At 40.0% G+C, this 19,722-nt stretch overlaps 1 protein-coding gene across 7 annotated transcripts in view; it reads left to right on the forward strand.

Moving 5' to 3' along the window:
* The window catches only part of HHAT (hedgehog acyltransferase), a 340,597-nt gene that overhangs the window by 38,884 nt on the left and 281,991 nt on the right, over window positions 1–19,722 (forward strand). For all 7 annotated transcript variants that reach the window (XM_025429844.3, XM_025429840.3, XM_025429839.3 and 4 more), the window contains exon 4: window positions 11,835–11,948. In XM_025429844.3, the coding sequence (XP_025285629.3) occupies window positions 11,835–11,948 (114 nt within the window). The remainder of the gene's footprint in view (window positions 1–11,834; window positions 11,949–19,722) is intronic.

The raw sequence follows: 19,722 nt of genomic DNA on the forward strand, positions 1-19,722 counted from the left end.
AGGACAGTTTTATTTTTTCATTTTTAATCTGTATAAGTTGCATTTTCTTATTGCACTGGCTAGTACTTCCCAGTTTTATGTTGAATAAGAGTGATGAGAGTGTACATCCTTATCTCTTTCTTATTCTTTTTTTTTTTTAATATTTTTTTAATTTATTTATTCAGAGAGAGAGAGAGAGAGAGAGGCAGAGACACAGGTAGAGGGAGAAGCAGGCTCCATGCAGGGAGCCTGACGTGGGACTCGATCTGGGGTCTCCAGGATCACACCTTGGGCTGCTGGTGGTGCTAAACCACTGCGCCACCAGGGCTGCCCTCTCTTTCTTATTCTTAATCATTCAGGCTTCACCATTAAGTTTGATATTTCTGCATATTTTTTATAGATGTTCTTTAAAATCTTGATGTTCCTCTCTACTTGTAGTTTTTTGAGAGTTTTTATAATTGAGTATTGAATTTTGTTAGATATTTTTTTCTGTATCAATTGATAGGATAATGGGCTTTTCTTCTATATTAGCAATATATTAATATTGTAGGTTACTTTGCATTAACTTCTCAATATTGAACCAGCCTTCTATGCCTGGGATAAACTCATGTGGTTGTGGTGTATAATTTTTTTTCACGCTGCTGGAGTCCATTTGTTGATATTCTGTTGACAATTTTTGTGTCTGTTCATAAGGGATAGTGAACTGTAGTTCTTTCTCTCCCTCTTTTTTTGGTACTGATTTTGAGCTGTTATATGCAGACTTGTATTTTTAACTTTAGATATTATGTCTTTATTGCTAGACTTATAAAATGAGTTAGTATTTACCTCTTCTCTCAAAGAGAACATCTTTAGATGTCTAATAGAATTCTTCAGTGAGGGGATCCCTGGGTGGCGCAGTGGTTTGGCGCCTGCCTTTGGCCCAGGGCGTGATCTTGGAGACCCGGGATCGAATCCCACATCGGGCTCCCGGTGCATGGAGCCTGCTTCTCCCTCTGCCTGTGTCTCTGCCTGCCTCTCTCTCTCTCTCTCTCTCTCTCTCGAATAAATAAATAAAATATAAAAAAAAAAAAAAAGAATTCTTCAGTGAAACCACTTGGGACTGGAGATTTATTTTTAGAGTTTTAAGCTATGAATTTATTATTTTTTTTGGTGGTTAAAATTATGTATTTTGTAGTGGATGAGTTTTGGTAGTTTGTGTTTTTCAAGGAATTAGTCCATTTTATCTAAGTTGTCAAATTTATGTATAGAGAGAGCTGTTCATGGTATCCCTTTTTAGCCTCAATGTCTATGGAACTTGGTAAATATCCTGTTTCATTCCTTATATCTATAATTTGTGCTATCTTCTCTTTTACTCTTTGTCCATTTGCTAGAGATTTGTGAACTTGATTTTTACAAAGAACCAGCTTTTTGTTCCACTGATTTTTCTCTATTTTTCTGTTTAATTTATCTATATTTCCTTCTTCCTACTTGCTCTGAGTTTATTTTGCTTATTTTCTAGTTTCTTGAGATGGTGGCTTAGAGTTTTGAGACTTTGACTCTAATATAAATATGTGGTGTTATAAGTGTTTTTTCAGCACTGCATTAGCTGCATCCTACATATTTTGATAATTGTACTTTCATTTTTATTCAGTTCTGTTTTTTTATTCCCCTCAATACTTCCTGTTTGACTCATGGGTTATTTAGAAGTATGTTGCTTAAATTCTACGTGTTTGGGGATTTTCCTGTTATCTTTCTGATACTAATTTCTAGGTATTTGGAGATTTTCCTGTTATCTTTCTGGTAGTAATTTCTGGGTTGATTCCATTGTGTCAGAGAATACACTCTGTATGATGAAATTCTTTAAAATTTGTTGATTTGGGGGCAGCCCAATCGGGTGCCTGGGGGCAGCCCTGAACCAGGTGGCTCAGCGGTTTAGCGCTGTCTTCAGCCCAGGGCGTGATCCTGGAGACCTGGGATCGGGTCCCATGTTGGACTCCCTGCATGGGGCCTGCTTCTCCCTCTGCCTGTGTCTCTGCCTCTCTCTCTCTCTCTCTCTCTCTCTCTCTCTGTCTCTAATGAATAAATAAATAACTAAATTTTTAAAAATAATAAATAAAATTTGTTGATTTGTTCTATGACCCAGAATGTAGTCTATCTTAGTGAATGTTCCATGGGTACTTAAAAAGAATGTGTGTTCTGGTGCTGTTGGATGGAATGTTCTATAAATGTTAATTAGATCCTGTGGTTTGGTGGTAAGCTTTCTCATATTTTTGATTTTCTGTCTAGTGGTTTTATTAACTGTTGAGAGAGAGGCGTACTGATGTCTTCAACTATAATTGTGGATTTGTCTGTTTCTCCTTTTCTGTCAGTTTTTCCTGGATTTTACAGCTCTGTTGTTTGGTACATACACATTTAGAGCTGTTATATTTACTTGTTGGGTTGACCTTCTTATGATTATTTAACGATTTTGGTGATTTTCTTTCACCAAAGTTCACTTGATGTGATATTAATATAGTGACTACTGCTTCTTTTGTATAGTGTATCCGCTACCTTTTACTTTCAGCCTACCTATATTGTTACATTTGAAGTGAATTTTTTTACAGATAGCATTGATATGGATTATTTCCTAAAAATTCATTCTGCCGTTGTCTTTTAATTGGTGTATTTAATTTAATTGGGGTTCATTCAGCATCTTGAATCTGTAGGCTTATTATACTTTTTGCCAAATTTGTGCAATGTGTAGTCATTACTTCTTTTAAGTTTTTATTTTTTATTTTTATTTTTTTTAAGCCCCACATTTTTTCCGTGCTTTCCTTCTAGGATTTCAGTGACATGAAAGTTATATCTTTTATAATTGTACCACAGGTCCCTGAGGCTCTGTTTATTTTCTCAGCCTATGTTTCTCTGTTATTCAGAATGTATAATTTCTATTGACCTATCTTTAGGTTTGATAATTCTTTCCCATGTCCTCGACCTCCACTATGAAGCCTGTCTGTGAGTTATTTTATTTTGTTTATGTCATTCCTCAAATCCTGAGTTTCCTAGTTAGGTTATTTTCTTATTTCCATCTTTCAGAGTCATCTTATGTTTGTTTTATATTGACATCCAGGGTTTTTAGCTATTCTTCATGGGAGGGTTAGAGAGAAATGAGTTTATCATAGAAGGTTATGATAAAAGGTACACATGAACATCCAGATGGAAGAAGTGCACAGGCAAGGGCTGTGGGAAGGGGGGATGTATGGGGCTTCCATGCCCTTTCCAGGAGCACCCCTCTCCCAGCACCACCATGAGTTCACCAACCCAAAAGTTTTGCAAAACTGGTACTTTTGGAATTTTTATGGAGGCTTCCTCACATAGGAATGATCATTCACTTGATTTCCAGCCCATCTCCCCTCTCTGGAGAATGGCAGGGTGGGCAGAAAATTCTCAGCTTCTAATCCTGACTTGGTCTTTCTGGTGAGTGGCCCTCATCCAGGAGCCCACCAAGAGTCACCTAATTACAACAAAAGATGCTCCTCTCAACCCAGATGATAGAATTAGGAGCCCTGTGTTAGAAACCAGACTCAAAGACCAAGTATTGGAACAAAAAATTCTCCCAGTGTTCTTTTTTTCCCCCCCAATGTTCTTATCACAAGAAATTATAAGGGTTTTAGGAGCTCTGTGCAGGCACTGGGGGCATAGACCAATATGGGTATTTTCTGTTTCACAGGGAGGTCTCTCTTTGAGAGCTTGGGCGGCTGATGAGCAAAGGCGACAGAAGGAAAAGGTGTGGGCGAGAATACTTCACATACTCTGTCCGCTTTCCTGACCTTTCATGCAGGGTGCACAATTCAAGGGGAAAAATGGTATCTGGGGTTATGAAGGCTTCCCCTCTTGTCCCCCTGGATAGATGACAAAAATGCCTGTTTTTCTTTTTTCTCTCTTTTATCACTCATATCTTTCTTACTCTGCCTTCTGCCCTGGAGACCTTTGATGTTTGGGGATTCCACCCAGAGTTCCAGTTTGCTAGTGCTTGGCCACTGCAGAGATGTTGTGTACAAGTTTTCTTGAATGTGTGCAGACTTCCTAAGCAGAAAGCACGTTTTCTGAATGGGAGGGCCATGTTAGGGGCCAAGGCCCCCAGAGTTGTGGAGGATCATTGTTTTCTTTCATGTTACTGTGACACGCTTTGTCTTTTTGGTATTCGGGTGTAGTGACACCAGTGGGATGCATGATTTATTAGCAGAGTTTGTAGCTGGGAAATCTTATGTAAATAATTTGCTGTCTAGCCATCCTGTTCTATTACTTTTTTGTTGTGATTCCTAACTTATTTATTGGCCTTACTACTTGTTTACAACTCATTTCTCCACGTACTTCATGGAAAATATAGTGTTTTTTAAGTTTGAGAGGTGTGGGGAATAGAATGTGGTTTTTGTGCCTTTGGCTTCATACTAGAATGTAATATATATATTTTTTAAAACTTGATTCTCTTTGTTAGCTTCAGTAAGAAAAGGAGAAATGTAGAGTAGACAAGGAAGGGAGACAGAATCTATACAAGTTTGATCAAGTATAAGCATAAATCTTGAATAATTTGGAGCAAATTCTAGGAAGTAAGTAGGTAGAGAGTTAGCCAGAGAATGCTGCTGCATTTAGGTTGTTAGTTGGGTTGAAGGGATTCAAAGAATTTAGGTCTTCTTGATTTAATTAAGTAATCTTGAGAGGCTTTCTCTTTTCTCCCGTGGAGCATTCCCTGGATGGATTTGTGAGGCTTAGATCATGAGGGTCAGTTAAGAGACTAGGAATGATATACAGTAGAACACTTGTGCTAGCCCTATTGATGGCATTCCCAGCCTTGTGAGCATCTTCTTTACCTGTGCAGGCTGGCAAAGACATGTAAGCAGAGACTTTATTATTTATAGAAAAGTTGTGTTAGTGAAGAATTTTATCATTTTTTTATAAGTAGGCTCCACACCCAACATAGGGCTTGAGCTCATGACCCCGAGATCAAGAGTTGGATGCTCTACCAACTAAACCAGCCAGGCACCCCAAAAACATTTTATCTTGGTGGAAGAGTGTTGTCTCTGGAAACTGTGAGCAATAAAATAATTTAGTTCAAATTATTTTAGAGCAAAGCATCGGTTGAAAGATAAAACTATTTCAACAATTGCTAAATGAATCATTAGCATGAGTTCATCCAGAGAGCAGTGTTTCTCCTGTATAGAGCCCTTACAAATTAGTGTTCTCTCTCTCTCTTTTTCTCTCTCTCTCTCTTTTTTCTTTCTCCTTTGGAGATTTATAGGCCATTAAGGTGAGCTAGCTGCCTTTGAACACACAGGGAAACATATCTGGATTTAAGGACCTTACAAAGATTTTCTCTGCTCAAAGATAATTTTTGCTCAATGTGATGAGGACTTAGGTATGGTTTTGAAGTAAATAATATAAATGTGATGCTGTTTAGGAAATAGATATACAGCAGTGTCTAGTATATCTGTTATGCTTTTTTTTTTTGCAAAATGCTGGATATGACAGTAAGGAAAACAGTAATATACAGTATATTCAACTCTATGCTGTTTATCTGAGGAAAAAAGTTATGTGATGAAAAATACAGGTTGGTTGGTAAGGTAGATTATTTTCTGTTTGGTTTTGAAATGTTATAAATTGATGCATTTGTGAATGTGACATTCACTGCCTTCATTATCCAGTTCTAGAATCTCCTTGGACCGACCTAGCTGGTGTTTTGCTTCATTTTATTTTCCTCCACTGAATAGACTTTTTCAGGATAGTATTCTTCAAAGTGAATTATTTTTGTAGTGGGTTCTGCTATACAGCTGAGGCTGGACTGCAATCAGAAGAAAAATTCTCTGTGTCGATATCATGTCGATCAAGATTCCATTGCAGACAATAGAAGCCACACTAGTCACCTTAAGAAATTTATTGCAGGGATGTATGGAGATTTTAGAATAGTCAAAAGGACTATAGGGATGGGCACGAAGTGAACTCCCGGGAGCAATTCCTAGAGCAAAACTGTGGCTGCTGCACAGGTCCCAGCTTGACCAGATAGTGCTGTGGTGTGCTAGCCACACTGCCACATGGGGTAGCTGCTGCCCCTCTGGACTGAGTGGACCCTGGAGTCTCCACTGCTGCTGTTGCTGTCAAACTAGAGCCTCTACCACTGTTCTTACAGAAGAGTCTCACGGCCTATGCATCTTTATGTTCTAACACCTTCAGAGTCATTTTGTATTTGTTCATCAGAAGCTGGGGCACACGCAGATGTGCTTGCCAGCTGCAGGGGAATTCTGGGAAATGTAGTTTTTTGCCTTCTGACCTCTGATGTTTTGGAAGTCATGCTAGAAGAGTTGGGAGAGTGTTGACTGAGCCAGTGGGAGAATCTGCCATACATAGCCAATACTTTATTTTGAGAAGAAGGTTAGGATGATTGCTTTCCCATGGCATTTTACTTTATTTTACCTTATTTCATTTTATTTGAGAGAGAGTGAGCAAGCATGGTGGGGAGGGGTAGAGGGAGAGGGAAACTCTAAGTGGACTCTGCACTGAGTGCAGAGCCCGATGTGGGACTCCATCTCATGACCCTGAGATCAGCACCCTGAGATCATGACCTGAGCTGAAACCAAGAGTTGGATGCTTAGCCCACTGCACCACTGTACCCCTCTCATAGCATTTTAGATGTTGCAGCTTTTCTGAATGTTCATGTTTCCATTTTGTTAAACATGGATTCGTTCCTTTTCAGTCCAGTTCCTAGAATTTTTCTTCTTCCTTTTGACTGGGTTTGGGGGATCTTGAGCAGGTGAGCTCTTCCAGATTTTATCTATAAGTATCTGTCTGTTTCAGAGTATGCAACTTAAAAACTCTTGGCTTTGTGTTTCCAGGGCCATCAGTAAAATAGTTTATTGTTTACGTATTATCAAATATATCCATAGTACGAATATATACATAGTAGTTAGTATCATTCTATGGGATTCTCCACCTATCCTCCCTCCAGGGCTCCAGGGAAGTGTAGAAATAATGTCAGATTTAATGTTATTGAGTCAAGCAGTTGAATATTCTAGCTGAAAATTCTGGAAATGGATTGTGGTTATGGCTGTATAACATTATAAATGGACTTAATGCAACTGGGATGTACCTTAAAATTGATCATCTTAACTATTTTTATATGTATTTACCAGATGAAATACGGACTTTGCAGGCTAGGACCTAGAGCTTTTAAATCAGGCTTTGTTATATATTGGACGTTGGTCCTGGGGCATGATGTTTAGCCTCTTTGAGGACATCCTTGTTGGAATAGGTAGGCCTGTGTTTGAAATCCTGCTCTCTCCCCTATGAGTTTTGAGCAAGTAATTTGGCTATTCCAATCTCCAGTTAACTCATCTATCACACAGAGTTTAAAACAAAACAACAACAACAACAAAATGACTAGAAGGGTTGTTGGGAGGTTATCATTAGAAAACACGTACCCAGAATATTAGTGATTTATATGAGAAGGAAAGGTCTCACTTATACATGAGGCTGAATTACATCACTGTGACCTCTCTTGCATTGCAGTAGATTTTCAGTGCCTTGATGTGGGGGTTGGTGTTGTGAGTTCTCCAGGATGAGGAATACTTGTAGGGTTTCCCACACTGCCTGGAACAGAACTCTGCTCTTTATATGGGGAAAGAGGCAGTTAAGAATACCAAGTCCAGGCCCTTTCTTTTGAACTATCATGTGCTTTAGACTTCTTGGTTTTGCCTGGTTGCAGATTAAAAGCATCAGAATGAATAACTGTGCATATTAACTTAACTCATTTAAGCAATTCTTGAGGGGCACCTGGGTGGCTCAGTAAGTTAAGCATCTGCCTGCAGCTCAAGTCATGATCCCAGAGTCCCTGGATGGAGCCCTGCGTTGGGCTCCCTGCTGAGCAGGGAGCCTGCTTTTCTCCCTCTGCCTACAGCTCTGCCTACTTGCATGCTCTCTCTCTTTCTGTCAAATAAATAAGTAAATAAAAATCTTAAAAAAGTTAAAATTCTTGAATATAGGTGCTTAGAGCTTTCCATAGTGAGCAGGATGATGGCTGTTCAGTTTGTGAATATTAGGTGGTGCACTTCAGTGTGTCCCTGCCTGGGAATCGTATGAGGTGGATCCTCATGGCTGTTAAGGATCCTCTGGGCTGATGGATATTCAGCTGTAGGGAGGCCTAATCAGTGACGGAGCTTTGCTACTCTACTCGTGGCCCCTAGGCCAGCAGTTGTCATCACCTGGGAGCTTGTTAGACATCTAGAATTCCAGGCCCCATCCCGAAGATGAAAATCTGGGCCAGAATCTGCATTTTAGCAAGATCTATGGATGATTTGTGTGCACTCTGAAGGCTGAGGAGCTCTGACATAGAAGATGGCATGTGGATGACTGTTCCTTGGAGCTCAGTCTCCCCTTTCTCTGCGGAGGAGCCTTCCTGGTTCTGTCTGGCTGAAATGTATCCCCAGTAGATGTCTGACTCACTTCAAGAACTGGAGAACAGTTTTCTAATTGACTAAGAATTGCATGGTTCAGAAAGGAAATGGGGAAGGAACAGAATCTGAAAAAACTTGTTCTTGATTTGAGGCCCTAACATTTGCCTTGAATTGTGTGATTGAATTCAGTGTCTGAAAAGTTTTTGCCTATAAAAGCAGACAAGTCAACATTTTTCTTACCCGAATCATTAACCGCTAGTTATTGGCCATCTTGTTCTGTTCACTGGCTCAGCCTTTCTGTCCGGTTCTTTCCTGTAGGTAAATATTTTAAATGGAGGACAGACAGACATGAGAGAAATGTTTTTATTTCCTTTAAATGGATCTTTTCTGAAAAGGAATTAATGATGAAAGACTGTGTAATTTTTGTTGATGGGGTTTTACCAGCACAGGGTTTTTAGTTCTGGGCCTTCTGGTGGAACATCAAGGTCTTTTTAGTTTCTTATATTTTATATCATTTTCCTGCTAAAAAAAAAATAAAGTGGGAAGAGTTTTGAAGCATAGGTAAGCTTGGGGTTGTGAAAATTTTTTAAAAGATTTATTTATTTATTCATGAGAGACACGCAGAGAGGCAGAGACACAGGCAGAGAGAGAAGCAGGCTCCCGGCAGGGAGCACGATGTGGGACTCGATCCTAGATCCCCGGATCATGCCCTGAGCCAAAGGCAGATGCTCAACCACTGAGCCACCCAGGTATCCCTGGGATTGTGAATTTTAAGTGTAATTCTTAGTGTTTAAGACCATTTTTTATATTAAAAAAGGTAAAATGGGGGATCCCTGGGTGGCTCTGGGGATCCCTGGGTGGCTCAGTGGATTAGCGCCTGCCTTTGGTCCAGGGTGTGATCCTGGAGTCCCAGGATCGAGTCTCACATCGGGCTCCCTGCATGGAGCCTGCTTCTCCCTCTGCCTGTGTCTCTGCCTCTCTCTCTCTGTGTCTCTCATGAATAAATAAATAAAATCTTTAAAAAAAAAAAAAGGTAAAATGTTGGGATATTTTTGAGGGGGAATTAAAAAAAATTCAGGCTTGGCTTTTAGTGTCTTTTTACCTTTATCTTTGTTACAAAAATGGCATTTTCTTAGCATTGACATCATCACAAGACCTCTGAGCGTGTTTGCCCTTTTTTTTTTTTTTTTTTACGGTTTTACTTATTTGTTATTTACTTATTAGATAGCAAGAGAGACCATGAGTGGGGAGAGGGGGAGAAGCAGGCTCTCTGCTGAGCAGGGAGCCTGATGTAGAGTTCAATTCCAGGACTTTGGGATCATGACCTGAGCTGAAGTCAGATGCTTAACTGACTGAGCCACCCGGGTGCCCCCTTGTTTGCCTTTATTCAGTTAATTTATTCTCCACTAGTTTGAAATTTTTGAGATGGAGAAACAAGCTTTGGACCAGGGTCAAGAGCCAGGTTAAAGGTTTGAGTTCTCCACTTTGCTGCTGCCTGGCTATGTGGCGTGGGCATGTCCTGGGCTCTGATGTCATCATTTTTGAATAGAAGGAACTGGATCAGATCCATGATTTTTATGGGGATGAGGGCTCTATGAGCAGATTGTGTGTGTATTGGAATCTTGAATGTGGAGAACATGTGTTATTTGATAATGTACAACACCATATTTATTTGGAAAATGGAACCAAAGTTTTAACAAGTACTACAATGTAAAGCATGACACAATCTGGCTGGTTAACAAAGGATAGGAAGTACTGAGACTAGCAGTTAGCGGCGAGTGATAATTTGTAGTGAGTGCAGCATGCCAGGTGCTTTTTTAAACTTTTGGTATAAATGTGGGATGCCTGGATGGCTCAGCGGTTGAGCATCTGCCTTCGGCTCAGGGCGTGATCCCACGGTCCCGGGATCGAGTCCCACATCAGGCTCCTGGCGTGGAGCCTGCTTCTCCCTCTGCCTGTGTCTCTGCCTGCCTCTCTCTCTGTGTCTCTCATGAATAAATACATAAAATATTAAAAAAATAAGCTTTTGGTATAAATGTTTTCATTTAAACTTTACAAACCCTGGGGTGCCTGGGCAACTCAGTCAATTAAGCAGTTAAGCATTCAATTCTCAACTTTGGCTCAGGTTATGATCTCATGGAACAAGCTTGAGATTCTCTCTCCTGCTCCCTCACCCCCACGCACTCTCTCTTTCTCTCTCTGTGTCTGTCCAATAAATCAATTTTTAAAAAACAACCAACTAAAAGCCCTCACAAACCCAAACCCCTAGATGCTCAGTAATGTTATCTATGAGCAGATAGAATGGAAAGGTAAAGCATCTCGCTCAAGTCATAACCAGTACATGGGTAGATCTGGGATCTAAACCAAAACCAGTTTGCAGCCTTGGCTGCTAGGTTTCCTACCTCTGTATTCATAGTCTGATATGAATCAAGATAAATTCTATCTGTATTTTACTTTATGGAAGAGTTTTATAATATGAGTAATGGAATGAAATTGCCCCTCAATCCTCAGATATTTAAAAAAAAATCATATTTCCCTCTAAATCCCATTAAAGTTCTGTTGGCAGAGACTGGTGATTTGTTTAGTATCAGTAGTCACTAGAGGATTCCTTCCCCACCCATGCAATGTGGCTAGGAAATCCTGAGGATCTCACATCCCCACTTAATCATGGTGGTGCTGAGATGCTCATTGGCCAACCCTGCATTGCCCATTTTAGAGTAGCCAATCACTGTTCATTCCCTCCATACTCAACTTGGTTTGGGCTCCTGAGGCCAAACCAAGGCTTTTGGGTGTTAGTTCCCAGCTGTTCATCCAGTCTTGCCAGAATTTTTCACCTGCCCCTGCCAAGGAGCTACAGAGACACTGTGCCTGGTATAGGTCCAGACATGGGGTGCTAATGGACACAGAGCTTCCTGAAGGGAAGGGAAGTATATCTTTCATTCTTTCATCCTAATCCTATGGGGAATTGGTTAATTTCTCTATCAAATTATCCTCCTTCTTGAAATGGCAGCAAGAATTAACATGATTGACCTTAAGCAATTTTATTAGCATCCAATTTGCATTTCTCTTGTTTGAGTGGCTAACCTGAGACAACCTCAATTCATTGCTTGTGCTATCTGTGTGACACTGGGTACAAGAATTGAATTCTTTAAGCCTCTATTTCATCTTTTATAGAATGGGGGATAATAATGGGTTCTGTTCCATGGAGGGTCCTGGGGGATCAGCTTTGACAAGACACTTATTTGGAGAATAGCAATGAGACCAGACAAGCTGGAGGGAAGAACATAGATGGGTGGGACCGTGGTGGCATTTGGGCTGAAAGTGTATAAATGCCATTTTATGGAGTCTGGACTCACATTGGCCTTGTTTCTAGTTGTTTTATTGACTGGAGTGTTTGTTCTGCCTAAGATGTATAAAAATCCCTCTGATTAACTCCTCTTTTGGGCTCTTTAGGACCCAAATGACTTCGAATGGAGCTTCTGGATGGAATGGGGAAAACAGCGGCTGGTGCGGTTTCTGTTTGGCCACATGGTTGTGTCTCAGATGGCCAATGTGCTTGCAAGAAAGGTATGATTATGTGCCTTGTTTCCTTTTAAGTCTCTTTTGAGAGGAAAGAATCCTGAACTGGGAATCAGAAGATGTGGATATTAGCCTCAGAAGCCTGGAAAAGATAAGAAAGACTTGCTGATGACCAATAAGACATTTATGATAAAGGTTTCATGCATTCTTATCCTGCACTTGCTTCCTCCAAGTTATTTTTAAAATCATTGAATATGGGGTGCCTGGGTGGCTCAGCGGTTGAGCGTCTGCCTTTGGCTTAGGTTGTGATCCTGAGGTCTTGGGATTGGGTTCCATATCGGGCTCCTGTTGGGGATCCTGCTTCTCTCTCTCCCTGTGTCTCTGCCTCTCTCTCTCTGTCTCTCATGAATAAATAAATAAAATCTTAAAGTCATTGAATATGAAAGTTTTAGATAAAACTAACTTCAAATGGTGTTAAGATTATACCTAATCAAATGATCTTACTTAAAAAAGGTGCTTGTCGAGGACCTGTGATTTCTCATAGGAGTTGAAGAAAGTAGAGTGAATGGTATCATTAAATGGTAATAATTTTAATGTCAAGTAATTTATGCCATGGTAGCTGTTGTGGATCAGAATTCCAGTAGTATTTTTTATTCTTGCTCTGGCCAGGAGTGGAGAATGAGGGCTACTTCAAAGGGGATGTATGAGAAGTGCTTTTGCATGCAGAAGGATTGAGAGCCTCTGGACTTGATCGATTACCTACCAAGGGATCTGAGATACTACCAAGAGGATCTTTCTGTAGCAGAGGGGCCAACCTTTATCCAGTGTCCTCTGATATATGCTACTTGACTCCATAGATTCCTAATGTGAAAAAAAGAAAATGAGTCCGTGCTTGGAAATCTATGTAGTAAAGATGATATAACCCAAAACTGACTTTGAAGTCAGTGTACAAAAGATGTTTGATTCTTAGAGGCCCCAGGATGTGAAGAAGCAGAAGCAGCGAGCCTCTGAGTGAGAGAGACCGGAATGTGAGACTGAGAAAAGAGGGTACCAGGCGGTTAGAGATGTGCACCGGACTTGGGCTATTTATTAGCTGTTTTTTTGAAAATTGGTACTTTTTAAGCTCACTTTTCTCATTCTGGAAGATAGGATATCCCAATGGCACATTAACTTTCTTTGTTTTAAATACGGTATTGATTACTTTTTGTACTAAAGTTGTTTCTATCTTCCAAAATGGCAAAAACTAAAATCATTACAGGCTGTCAGATCTTTTGTATATTAAAACATTTTGTAGGACTTTCTGAGTAGACCCAATAATAATACATGTTTGGGGTATCCCAAAGCTAGTAGGGATTTTGTAGGTACCCAAGCCCTCATTAATGGGTTTCTTTTCTTCTGCAAATTTCTGTTTGATATATTTTTTAAGAGTTCAAGTTTTCTAGAAATTTAACATTTTTGTGTTTAACCAAAGTTTCTCTGCCCTTACGTAAATGACTTACTCTGCCCCTAGGTCTCAGTTTTCCCATCTTTAAACTGAATGGCTTAATACCTGTCACTTTTACTTCTGTGACTGGAAAGTGAAATATGTTGAGGATCTGTGAAATGTGTCCGATCTTAATACTACTGCCATAGGTAAGGGTCAACTGCAGTGTAGCAGAAGAGTACTAGATGGTGTATTAGGTCCTAGGCTTTCTCACTGATTAGCTTTATAACTTTAGGAAAGCTTTTCATCACTGAATTTTATTTATATATGAGTGTAAAGATTTTATTAAAGATTTTATTTATTTGAGAGAGAGACACCAGGGAGGAGTGGCAGAGGGAGAGGGAAAGGGAGAAGCGGACTCTGTGCTGAGCAGGGAAGCCTGATGTGGGGCTTCAGGACCCTAAGATCATGACTTGAGTAGAAGGCAGTCGCTTAACCGACTGAACCACCCAGGTGCTCCTCACCACTGAATTTTAATTCATCATTGTCTGTGAAGTAGGAGGTGGTGAGACAATACTATTCTTTTTTTTTTTTTTTTTTTTTTAACCCCCTTAAAAAATGGTGAGATTCATCTGTTAGAAATGTCATTAAAGGGGCAGCCTGGGTGGCTCAGCGGTTTAGTGCCGCCTTCAGCCCAGGGCCTGATCCTGGGGTCCCAGGATTGAGTCCCGCGTCGGGCTCCCTGCATGGAGCCTGCTTCTCTCTCTGCCTGTGTCTCTGCCTCTCAATCTCTGTGTCTCTCATAAATAAAAAATAAATTAAAAAAACCCCCGAAATATCATTAAAAAGGAAGGGTGAAACATGGAAAAGATAGGACAAAGAGAAAGCACAAAAGAAATGGCAGGTAAATGCAAATATATCAATCACAATCACTATAAATGGGCCTAATCCCTAGTCATACCCCCCAGAAGAACACTGTTAGACTAGATAAAAGAAAAAAAACAGAAATAAAGGAAAATAAACAAAAACAGAGTTGTGAGATGTGTTTCTTAGCAAGAACTACTTAAAATGAAGAGACATGGAAAGAGTGACAGTAAAAGGATGGGAAAAGATGTTTCAAGCAAATTTAAGACTCTCTTCTCCACTGCCCACCCAAGTATGGGTGCAGTTTTATCAGTAGCTGGCAAAGAGCATTAATGATGAAGAGGGTTATTGTTTAATGATAGTTAATTTCATTAGGAGGGTGTTAGAATTCTAAGTTTGTTTGCTATAAGATCTATAAGGCAAAAGTTGATCAGTACCACAAATATGGATAAATTTATGATTATGGGGAGAGATTTGAACATAATTTCATGACTAATTGATATGTAGAAAAAACAATATAATTAATAAGCTTGATATAAGAAATACATGTCAACTGTTGCATAACAATTAGAGAATTCATATTCTTTTAAAGAACACAGAATATTTCTAAAAATTAACCACATATAGGGGCACCTGGGTGGCTCAGTTGGTTAAGCATCTGCCTTTGGCTCAGGTCATGACCCTTAGGGTTCTGGGATCATGTTCTGCATCAGGCTCTCTGCTTAGTGGGAAGTCTGCTCCTTGCTCTTCCCCTCCATCTGCCCCTCTCCCCCTGCTTATGTTATTTCTCCCTCTCTCTCTGTCTCAAATAGATAAAATCTTAAATTAACCACATATGGACCATAAATTTCAAAGTATTTTTAAAGTGTTTTTAATCCCAGTGCAATTAAGTTTGGAAACCAATAACACAAGATGACCTGAAAACTCTAATTCACTTAGACATTAAAGAGAACATACTTTTAAATAATTTGTAGATCAAAAAAGAGATCATACTAGAAATTAGACAATAGAAATAAATGAAAAAGCTCTTACATATCAAATCTTGTATGGTGTGGCTAGAATGGTACTTGATTGGGAGCTATAATCTTACATACTCATATTAAAAAAGAAGAAAGAAAAATAATAATGAGCTAAGCATACAATTTAAGAAGTTGGGAGAGAATAGAAGAAAGGATGGAAGAAAATAATAAAAATAAGAGCAGAAATTAATAATGGCAAGATTGGTCAAGGAAAAGAAAGTGCACAAATAACCAATATTAGGTATGGAAAAGCTGATGAAAAAATATAGTAAGAGGAAATTTTGCACTACTTTACACAAAAACCTTGAAAACTTTGGCAAAGCAAGCTCATTTCTAGAAAATACTACTTACCAAAACTGACTCATGAAGAAATAGAAAGACCAAGTTGTACTATAACTGTGAAATGAAATGGAAATCAATAGTCAAAAATCTATTTGTAAAGAAAACACTAGTAATTTACCAATTCTGCTAAACATCTAAGACACAAATGACTTAAATCTTTCCCAGGATTTTTCAGAAAAGATAAAAAGAGGGAACACACATTTTATGAAGCTAGTATAAAATTGTTGCCAAAATCAGAGGCTATGCCCATCAGATATAATGACTTAGAAAGATACGATGATTAGGGCATTGTTGTTTTGGCGCTGATATAGACAAATAGACCAGTAAAACAGAATAAAGTTTAGAGAACACCTGTCCATAGATGGGAACTTGTTTGCTGACAGAACTAGCATTTCAGATCTGTGTGAAAAGATGAACTAACTGTTCAGTAAACAGTGCTGACGCAATTGTTTAGCTATGTTAAAAATAAATGAACATTTATCCTTTTCAAAGTAGATTAAGAACTTACAATATGAGATAATTTATCATTTTTAGAAAGTGATGTAGGATGGGGAGATGGGGTGACTGGGTGATGGGTACTGAGGAGGGCGCTTGATGGGACGAGCGCTGGGTGTTATACTATATGTTGGCAAATTGAACTTAAATAAAAAATATGTTGAAAAGTGTGATGTAGAATATCTGCTAATGTTAGGATCGAGAAAGATTTCTTAAACAAGACACAAAAAGTACTAGTTGTACAGGAAAAAAAATGGATAAGGTCTTATTTTAATGTAGTTAAACTTACCAATGTATAATCATGTGTAATCATCAGTGTACATTAGTGTACATCTTTGAGTGTATCTAAAGACACAAGAAGAAAGTGAAGAAGCAAGTCACTAATAGGTTGTTTGCAAGCTGACAGAGAATTTGTATTTGGAATATGTAAAGAAATTTCCTAAGAAAAAGACAAATCATCTAAGCAAAAAAGTGTTGCAAGATATGGAAAGGAATTTGCAGAAGAGGAAAAGCAAATGACCAATAAACTTAGAATAGATTTTCAATTTTATTAGTAATCAAGCAAATGCATCTTAAAACTCTAAGATACCACTTCATACTTTCCAGTGTAGCAAAGTCAAAACAAAAATCCTGATTGTATCAAGTAACGTCTACCCGAACTCATACAGAGAGGTTGCGAATATGTATTGGTACAGCTTCTTTGTAATATATTACCTCAAAGAGGTGCATAGCCCACAGCTACCAGTACTAATTCTGACATATTCCCTGGAGAAACTCTTTTTTGCCAATCAGGGGACGAGTCAGGACACTCATTGCAGTGATACTTAAAATAATGGAGAACCAGAAGCAATCCAAGGGTCCATTGTAGGGAAATGGATGAATTATACTGAATTTATTCCATGGAAAGGAATGAATAATAGCTATAATTGTCAACTTGGATGATTTTTTGGATCATGACATTGAGCTAATAAGGCAAGTTGCAGAGGAATCCATCAGATATAGTCCTATATATAAATATATCTCAGAATTGTGCAAAACTAAATGATACATTCACATGCATGCTTACAAAGGTGAAATATTAAATATTAAAAATCTGGAGAGTAGTTATGTCTGGTTGGGATGGGCAGTGTATAGAATTGGGGAAGATGCTGGCCTACCCATTTTTTTCCCATGTTTATTATTCATTTTAATTGAGGTCTAATTGACCTATGCCCAGAACCCTCTAAAGCCCTGATAGAGGCTTGCCTGTATTAAGCTGGTGGCGGGTATATGGGGTGCTATTTTGCTGTTCTCTGTACTTTACAAACTTTCTAAATGTTCCTTTTTCTGTGTTTGATTTTTGATATATTTGTAACTGAACATGTGGTAGAATGACATGGGGCAGAAGAAAAGCTGAAGGTGCCCCATATGCACTGAGTTTTTCATCTTCTGTCCTCCCTGTGACTCTTTCACGTGCATTGGGACTGACATGGGCACGTCTGACTGGTCTCCTTTGCCTCTCCTGCTAGTTCTTATTTGCTTCCTGATCTGTAGATCAGTATTTCTCTATCTTTTTCCCCTCCATTGTCACCCTACTTCCCTGAACCTTTTTAGATATGATTTTTCCTAGTTGTGACTTCCTTACCATGAAATTTGAATGCCACAGGTATACTGTCTATATATATAAGCTTGCCTGTGTTTTGTGCATAAAGAGTGAGATTTTCCTGTCTCCAAGAACCAGCCTCCTGTCCGCCCCCCCCCCTCCCCGCCCGCCCCAACTGCCTAAGAGATCTGGACCCTTGGATAATGCCAGATGTAGATTAACTTTCCGGATGCTCTGCTCATTTTTTTAAATAAATTTATTTTTTATTGGAGTTCAATTTACCAACATACAGAATAACAACCAGTGCTCATCCCGTCAAGTGATGCTCTGCTCTTGACTGGGATGCTCCTCCTCCTTTCCAAACTTCCTCTATTTTCAGCTCCTATTTTGCATGTACCAGCATCAGATATCTATTTAGTTTAGGATGTAGATGTTCCTCCATTTAATTTGCTTGGTACTTTGAATTAATGCTCTTTTTATCTTCGGCAGCATTCAGAGTGCTTAAGAGCTATTGGGTGAATCCCAGCTTTGCTGCTTTCAAACTATGCAGTCTTAAGCATGTTAGTTAATACCTCTGAGCCTGTTCGTGATTTGTGCAGTAGGGACGGTACTGCTTGCTTCTCGGGGTAGTAGTGAGGGTCTGATGTTTTTCAAGGTTATGTTTGTATAAGATGAAAGCCAAATGTGGTTGCTGCTGTGGTCTGCTGGCATTTGCAGTGTGCTGGGATTGTGGTCTGTGTGTGTGCTTCTGGGAGCAGTTACCTCTACCGTGTTCAAGAAAGGAGGCAACTGTCTTGAGATTCTAAAAATCCCTGAGGGCAGAGGCTGTCTGTTCAACCACACCTACACTCCTCCCATGCATGTCTTTCTCTGACCCTCTTTCAAGCTTGTGTTGGATTGTAGGGGGGAGAAGGGGAAGGATTGAGAGACACATCCCTTCCCCTCAGGAAGTTGGGTGAGAATACAGAGGAAACCAAATACTGATCTTGATTCTGGACCTGACGCAGTGGTGGGTTGGATGCCTGGGAGGCAGAGTGGGCCGCATCTACCTTGGAGTGTCAGGGAAAGCTTCTGAGGAGGTGCTTTTGAGCTGTGGTTTGAAGGATGTAAAAGTATTTGCTGCTTGGACTTCCTGCATCTCATTACCAGGCATGGGTGGACAGGTGGACTTTATATCTGCAAAGCACATCTTCTGCAAAGTCAAGAGAGGGTGTTCTTTGCAGAGTTTGCACTGAGTCACCTCTGTGTGTGTGTCTTTCCCATCCCCTCATCCCAACCACAGGCCCGATTTGTGTGACAGCTGGTGGGCAGGGTTCTGCTTGTGGCCGGGGCATAGTGCTTTCTTTGTCTGAGTCTGTTTGGCCCTGATATGTAAGTATGAACCACAACTTTGGCCCCATTAGCTTTGTGCTTTCACCACCTGGACTAAGTGTTCCAGATGGTGGATGTTTTTGGGACTTACTGAAGGTGGACGATTTGGGCTGCAGTTGTCTATTTCCCCATTCTCAGAGGTGTCAGGAGCTGTGGACAGACAGGACCTGCAGGGATAGTGTGTTAGCACCTTAGCTATTCTTGCTGTTCCAACCCTTCAGTCCTGAAGGATCCTTCCCATCGCCATCTATTACCTAATCTCGTCTTTTCCTTTGCTGGTACTGCCTCCTCCCAGAGAGAGGCAGGTTATGTTCAGAAGTGTGATTGCTTTTCTTTTTCTTTTTCTATTCTTTTTTTCTCTTCCCTTCCCTTCTCCTCTCACCATGATAAATAATAAAACTTTCCACTGGGCTCCTTGGCCAAGGTTAAACCCCTTTTCTCTGGGTAGGGCTCTCTCTCTGGGTTCTGGCGAGACTGCATCAGAGGCCGGTGCCCTGGGAGGGGAGGCTGAGTAAGGGCTCTGAGCTTTGGCTGTGGGTTTGTTATGATTGGATTGTGTGTTGGGTGGGTCAGACAGTTGCCTCCTTTCTTGAACACCCCTGTGGCCTTGCCACCACCTGAGACATTGTGTTCTTTGCCCTTGGAACTAAAAATACCCCTGTGTGAACCTTTTGAGAAGGCTGGCCTGGTGTGGGGGCTGAGGGCGGCTGCTGTTGCTGACCACAG

This window comes from Canis lupus, chromosome 7, assembly GCF_003254725.2.
Source record: "Canis lupus dingo isolate Sandy chromosome 7, ASM325472v2, whole genome shotgun sequence".
NCBI classification, from domain to species: domain Eukaryota; kingdom Metazoa; phylum Chordata; class Mammalia; order Carnivora; family Canidae; genus Canis; species Canis lupus.